Source organism: Cynoglossus semilaevis, chromosome 15, assembly GCF_000523025.1.
Source record: "Cynoglossus semilaevis isolate Cse_v1.0 chromosome 15, Cse_v1.0, whole genome shotgun sequence".
Taxonomy (NCBI): Eukaryota; Metazoa; Chordata; class Actinopteri; order Pleuronectiformes; family Cynoglossidae; genus Cynoglossus; species Cynoglossus semilaevis.
The window spans coordinates 19,038,479-19,045,393 of NC_024321.1; the positions used below are offsets into that span (position 1 = coordinate 19,038,479).

The following is a 6,915-nucleotide window of genomic DNA, read 5'->3' on the forward strand; positions in this document are numbered from 1 at the left end:
CCTGAAATCTCTGAGTCTTGTCCGGGAGTCACTGAGGATTTCTCTAGATTTACTGCTGTCTGGTCCGTTTGCTAAGAATATACTCCATAAAAAACAAACATATTTGCTACAGACAGTAGTTGCTTCCTTGAGGTTTCTGCTGCTGTCTTCATGCTAAATGATGCTGAACTAGTTTGGGACACAATCCACACAAATACAGCTGCCATAAATCCTCCAGGCTGACATCCGGTCATACCAACAAACAAAGAAACCCTTCTTTGATTGGTTTGTACCTGCGGCAGTGTTCTGGCTCAACGCCGTGTCGACCATGAAGAGGTCAGAGAGGCCCGAGGACGTGGCCTGAGGAACGGCAGCTGCTGGTTGAGCCTGAAATGAACACAGCATTTAGAGAAACGTACGTGAACCTGACGTGCATTAAGTGTAAACGTTGTCTAATTGGTGCTGTGCTGTTCCATCAGTACCTTGACTGAAGCGTTTGGACTGGCGTCACCTGTGTAATGGGCCGCGGCCCCGAGGTCTACTATTTTGGAGGGGACGCCTCCTCTTTTGCGTGTAGCCGTGGTCTCTGTTGATTGGACTATTTGTACGCTCTTTGTAGTGACCGTCTCTTCTTCATCTTTGAAGACTTTTCCTGATTGGCCATTGTAAGATGAGCGACTCCTCTCCTCCTCATTTTCACTGTGACCAAAACAACCAGAAAACTAAATAAACTTCTTTTTGAGAGCATGAGAATGAGGAAACTAATATTTTGAAACAAAGCACCGGTTCTTGGCGCTGAGTTCCCTCTAGGCTGCTGTGCTGTATGCCACTGTGTGCTGCAGGAATGATGTAAATGCCGTCTAATCCTGAAGGCTGTCTTTCTTTTGTCTTGTTTTGCACCTCACCTGATGGGCTGTAGTGCCCCCCAGTGGTGGCAATCACAGTTTGAACCCTTTTAGCTCCATGGTATACTGAATTTGTTGGTTCAAGTAACATATTTCCAAAACAGTCAAAGCAATAGTTGACACTTGCAGTGATAAAACATCTTTAAGACGTTATCGTTAATATTTTTGCTATTTTAACTTTTTAGTCCATGTGGTCAAACAACCATCACCTCTCACCTAAATCGATCTGGTGAATCATCTCTGTCGTTCTTCTTGAACTTGCTGATGGTGTCATCTATGGTGCTGCCGATCTTGTCACTGATCTCTCCCAACTTCTCACTGAAGGGAAACTGCCCTTTACTCTTGTCCCAGTCATCGTCCCACTTTCCACGATTTTCGCCCCATTCGTACCGGTCCCCAGCTGGGAAGAAAACATTTTTGAGGATGGGTTTATGTTCGAAAACTTTTGTGCGTTTGCCTGACTAGCGTTGCGGAGGACTTACGGTAGCCGCGGTACGACATACTGTCAGAGGACACGCCGATGTATTTGTCTTTGTTCTTCTTTGCTTTTTTTCGTTCCTCCCTGAGTTTGTCGTCGTCTTGAACAAATTCCACGAGTTCCTTAACCTTATGGCGCACATTCACGCCCTGGTCCTTCCCGTTTTCATCTGGAGACAGATGTCAACAAAAAAAAGACGTTTTTTTATTTAATAACACAGAAAACCCTTCTTGTATAAAACAAGGTGAGACAAATAAAATTTGGAAAAGCAGCTTTTCTGTGAGTGGTTGAACTAAGGCGTATCGTAATATTTCATTTCATATCATATCGATCTTGTATGTATTTATTTTTTATTAACAATTAACAGTCACATATACACAGAGTTGGTTCATTTTTGTAGCTGTGTTGCACACGTTTATTCCATATCACCAGGCAAAATTAGCTCCACGAAGAAAATGATTTATTAGACTGGAACAAGAACTTACCTACAAAATGGTAACTTTCTAACGATCTAAGGTCGTACAGATGTTCTCTGGCACTGGTCACGACCCGCTCTGATCCATTCTTGATGAGATGGGCCAACAGTAGTAGAGACTGAGGAAAACCCTCCATCAAGTTAACTCAGGTACAGTACATCTGAATGAATTGTTCTTGTCATTTTGTGAGCTAACACGGTTGATCACATATTTACTCATCATCAAAACGAGACCATGAGCTTTGGCGTTCTGGTCTTTTGTAAAGAGATTGTTTAAAGGTTTGTCGGAGCAGAGACCTTGTAAACTCTCCTCCAGTTCTTTTTGTTGTCTCTCAGCATTCGGGCCCACAGCATGTTCATCACCTCTGGGAACTGCTCATACATGAAGGTGGCTCTGAGCACGACAGGAAAATAAAGAAGGTGTTGTCGTGTAAGTGCAACATGATAACAGTAGTTTGGTAACTTGTCTTTGTCTATTTCACAAAGTTCATATGTCAATAACTCAAACTAAAACCATACAGGTTTATTACGACACATTAAACAAATGAAATTACAAAGAGAATTATTCCAACATCTTTACCTGTGAGCGATAAACTGTATGTGTGATGGTAAAAATAAATAAAGATAGATTTTCCATCACACAGTACATCAGTCATGTGACCTGTGCGTGTAACACTTTTTTTAGTTGTTAAAACACTTCATGTGTTTAATATAGATCATTACACCTGTCTTAATTATATATCATTCTACTGTGATTTAGGTCAAGAAATGAAGTTTCCAACATGTTTTTCATGCTCATTACTTTACCACAGTTTACCACATTAATTCAACAGAAGAAAGAAACAACTAGTCATGTTTATTTTAGTGTTGGTTGAATTATTTCTGCTCATGTATTTAAGGTTAACATTAAGTTACGATTGTTGAAATCTACACTTAACTCACTTTTACAATAGTGTTAAACAAATTAAAAACACATTTTGTCCAGTTTCAGGAGGACGGACACAACACTGTGTCTAGTCTTACCTCGAGATGTCGCTCATCAGCTGACCTGGCGGTCCCCAAGCATCATCGTTGGTTGCCTCCCTGACTTTGGATTCCACCTCTGAGTAGTTCATCACGACATTGGTTCTGTCAGTAAAAGGAGAAAAAGTGATAGTTATAGTTATACAGTTATACACCACGTTTACATATCAGACTGATAAAAAAGTCTCTCAGTGACAACATCTGTTAGACAAAACACTGACACTCTTTAAAGACTTTCCTACAGTATTGGACATGAAACCTTTGTTTAAAAGTCCAACTGGCATAGAAATAAATAACATGTATGACGCTCATGTTGTTTTCAGGTATCAGAAAGCCAACTGCTTTAATAACCCCTGACCTGAGGAGATTAAAATACCACTGGGTGGCATTTACATTTACAAAGAATTGATTCTGTCGAAGAACGAGTTTTACATTTCAATCGTAGCAGGAGAAAAATAACTGGTAAACTCCCTTCTCTTCATCTGGTGAAACTCACACCTTCTTTTTTTCTGTTTTCTCTTGTTAGTCCCTGCGTTATTGTCCCTGTGTCGAGGAGGTCACACCCCCGGGAGACAAGGAATTTACAACAGAACATGTCGTTTTCTACCAGCGCACAACACAGAGAGAGAGAGGGAAATATAGAACGGCCTTTTACAGCAGATGACATTGTGCCCACGTTCAGTCAGCAACTAAACATTAACCACAACACAAAGGAGTTGCACGTCCTATAAGGTGCACAAGTCCAGCGCCAGTTGGTAAAGTAAATTATTTCAGATGATAAATATATCTGGTCGGCTGTACTACTTTGAGCTGACACTCCTACAGTCCCACGCGCATGCTCATAAAATGACATTGAGAGTGTGTGCTTATTTCATCATTTCCTTCCTAGTGACCTGGTAATCACAATCTCACAATCTCATGCCAGAAAAACAGTTTCACATTTTAACGTTAGTGAATAGAAGGCACTAGACGTTTATGTTCTGGTTATGTGTGACAACTTATGTTCTTGTTGCCTTTTGTCCTGACAGAAGAACGACGTGACATAATGATGTGACATAACTGAAGACTTTGCTGGTGGAATGTGAAGACTAGATTATTGACATTGTGGCTTCAGTTTTGGTTGGAACAGCACGACTAATTTCATGTTTGTGGTTTAGACTGCGATCATTAGATTGTGTAAACAGCATAACAAAAGAGAATGTTGTAAACAAGGTGGAAAGTTGTAAACAAAAAGCACAGATCCTTTGTACTAATTGCTAAGTACAAATGTCTACACTGACAGGCATTTTCAGGTAGATAGAACTTTATTAATCCCTCGGGCGGCCCCTTTGGGAAATTAAGGAGATGGAGATTAAGATGGTGTTGGGCAGGGGAGAGGTGGAAGGTCCACGCTCAAAGACGTTAAACATTCAAACACTCCAGTGGAGTCTTTAGTGTCGAGCTGTCAAACTAGCTTAGCTGGGCGTCAAAGGGAGCTACAGCTACTGGGGCAGTTTCTTGTTTGCTAATGTCTGTTGTGGTGAAGCCGGGGTAAAAGCTAGAATAGGTGAGTTACTGTATTCAGTGGATGTTTTATTTCTGCCTATCATTTAAGCAACACCTAAACAAAAAAGGACACAATCCCTGAGGTAATTGTGACACAGTATTAAAGCATTAACACAGCAGACAACATGGGTTGCCTCATTTGCATCTTACAGGCCAAATCCCAAAAGATCAAACAGCTTCTGGTTTCTGCTACACAAATAGTTCACAACAATAGTCTCTGACTGGTCCGGTTTTAAGGAACTTGCATCACAGAGATGTTTTATATTTTATATCAGATGTGTGGTCAGAAAACAAAATGATGAAGAAATTGCGGTTAACTTGCCTTCATTGTCTTTTGTAACTCTTTTTTCCAAAGAAAGATCAATTTAATAAACACTAGTTGTGAAAAATGTTTTTAAAGTTACTCAAAATAGTTGTTATTGCTTCCTGGCCTGTAGGGACTTAGAATAAAAATAGTACTTTTACTAGATATGACTCATTTTTAATGACCAGCTGACAATTGAACACTGCATCCCTTACTGTACACAAGGCCCCCTTATTGGACAACTTTCTCTGGGACAGACTGGGGGTCACAGGGGTTAACTGGGGTTACACGGTATGGGGTGCACAGCAGGTTTTAAAAACATTGCAGTTTGTAAGTCTGAAAATAAAAAGTGGACCAGATAAGTAGAAACAGATTTCGGAGACATATATCAAAACAGTATATTTGTATATTTTCCTCTAAAACTAACAAATCACTTCACTGCAGCAGAGTGTTTTTCTATGACCGGTTGTGGTTAAATCTTAGGATACACTATGACCACCAAGTCAAATTAATTACATACATAAATTGCTTTTGTAATAGCTGTGATGGATTACTGACATGTTTGTTGAACATTGAACATGTCTGTCAATCGTTAAAGTCTTATCAACACAGCTGTACTGGGGGTGAACATTCATGGTTTTTTTATATCAAATAACTTTTCACAGTTTTGTTAAAACCTATGACTCACGTAGTAGAAAGAGTTACGTAGTTATGACGTGAGTTTAGTTTACTTCTGATATTTTTATTACTGTCAAACACAATACAGAACTACGGGGACGTGGAAATCATATTTAAATCGTTTTGTCATTTTATTTACACAGTTACATAAAGTGTTTTTCCGTTCGAACCAAGTTTGGGCAGTTATTTGACAGTGGAGACGATAAACTGTTACACAGCTAAAAGATAAAAAGTTAACGGCTAACGGTGGATAAAACTGGTCTGAAAATATCATAGAAACTGTGCAACAGTAAAATATATTGATAAATGATTCGATTGCAAATGTTTTTCAGACTGTGTCTAGCGGGAGACAAGTGAGTGAGTGCTGTAAGTCATAGAAACTGCCAGAGTCCGGAGCTGTCAAACTAGCTCAGCTGGCTAGCCTGGTTGGCTTCGGCTACTTCGACTTTAATTAGCCTGTTAGCTCCGGGAGTTAGCTCGGAGCTCCGAAAAACACTGAACTACACGCTACGTGGTTGTTTAACATCGCAAAAGTTATCTCACATTGACCGGACGATTACACAATATGTCCACTAGTACACAACAATGTAGCCAACCGTTGGTTATAAGTAAAATAACACACAACCAAGTGTAGCATAGCGACTAGCTAACTTGTTAGAGTTGAGTGACGTCAAAGTTTTGGGTACGTGTCTCTCTCAAACAGGTAATCTACACACAGGCACACAACAACCGAAATAAAGTCAACTTTGTTAAGATATACTTACGCCTTTTCAACCAAGTCCTTTACTTTCCACATGTTTAACATTTCGCCCTGTGAAAAGCGTCTTTCCTCTCCGTTAAAACCCTTCAGTCAGTCGTACAACGAAAGACAAGATTAAATTCCGTAAAGTAAATTCTGCTTCACCACCTCTCTGAAGGCAGGAGGCGCAAATGCTACGCACACTAAAGGTTACTGAGGGAAATGTCACGTCACACACGCTGCGTAATAAAGCAACAGTGGAGTGAGTTTCCTCATTGTTACAAGGAAACACCCGTGGTACTGTCACTGCCTAAACATTCTCAATAAAAAGTACATGTAGTGTGTCATTTAAAGTGGATTTAAAAACGTTGTCCAATTTAGATACATACAAACATACACACACATATATATATTTATATATATATGCAGGCATGTAATAATAATAATAATAATAATAATAATAATAATAATAATAATAATAATAATAATAAATACAATAATAATAATAATAATAATAATTCAAACTAATCTGCTCAGTAGTCTGTACTCGATGCTAATACGTAACGTCACAAATTTCAGCTTAAAGAAACGTTTATCAACACTCTGACCTTTCACAGTCTGACAAACACGTATGTGTGCATTTTTAATTCAGCCGATCTGACGTCATACAGCTGTCAGGTGAGACAGGTAGTACCATGTCGCACGAGAGGGGGCAGACGGGAGCCCAACAGGTGCTGTTGCTCCTGCTTTTCAGAGGCTATCGGTGCTAATCACGTAGCTGTATTAGAA

The 6,915-nt window shown here is 39.7% G+C and overlaps 1 protein-coding gene across 4 annotated transcripts in view; it reads right to left on the minus strand.

Moving 5' to 3' along the window:
• The window catches only part of clint1a (clathrin interactor 1a), an 11,773-nt gene extending 5,437 nt beyond the window's left edge, over positions 1-6,336 (minus strand). For all 4 annotated transcript variants that reach the window (XM_008327657.3, XM_008327656.3, XM_025063178.1 and 1 more), the window contains exons 1-8: positions 6,152-6,336; positions 2,861-2,965; positions 2,135-2,231; positions 1,848-1,956; positions 1,367-1,531; positions 1,101-1,284; positions 462-678; positions 273-366 (exon numbers count right to left, since the gene is read on the minus strand). In XM_008327657.3, coding sequence (XP_008325879.1) covers positions 273-366; positions 462-678; positions 1,101-1,284; positions 1,367-1,531; positions 1,848-1,956; positions 2,135-2,231; positions 2,861-2,965; positions 6,152-6,192 — 1,012 coding nt within the window. In that variant the 5' untranslated portion in view covers positions 6,193-6,336. The remainder of the gene's footprint in view (positions 1-272; positions 367-461; positions 679-1,100; positions 1,285-1,366; positions 1,532-1,847; positions 1,957-2,134; positions 2,232-2,860; positions 2,966-6,151) is intronic.
• Positions 6,337-6,915: the final 579 nt, after the last annotated feature.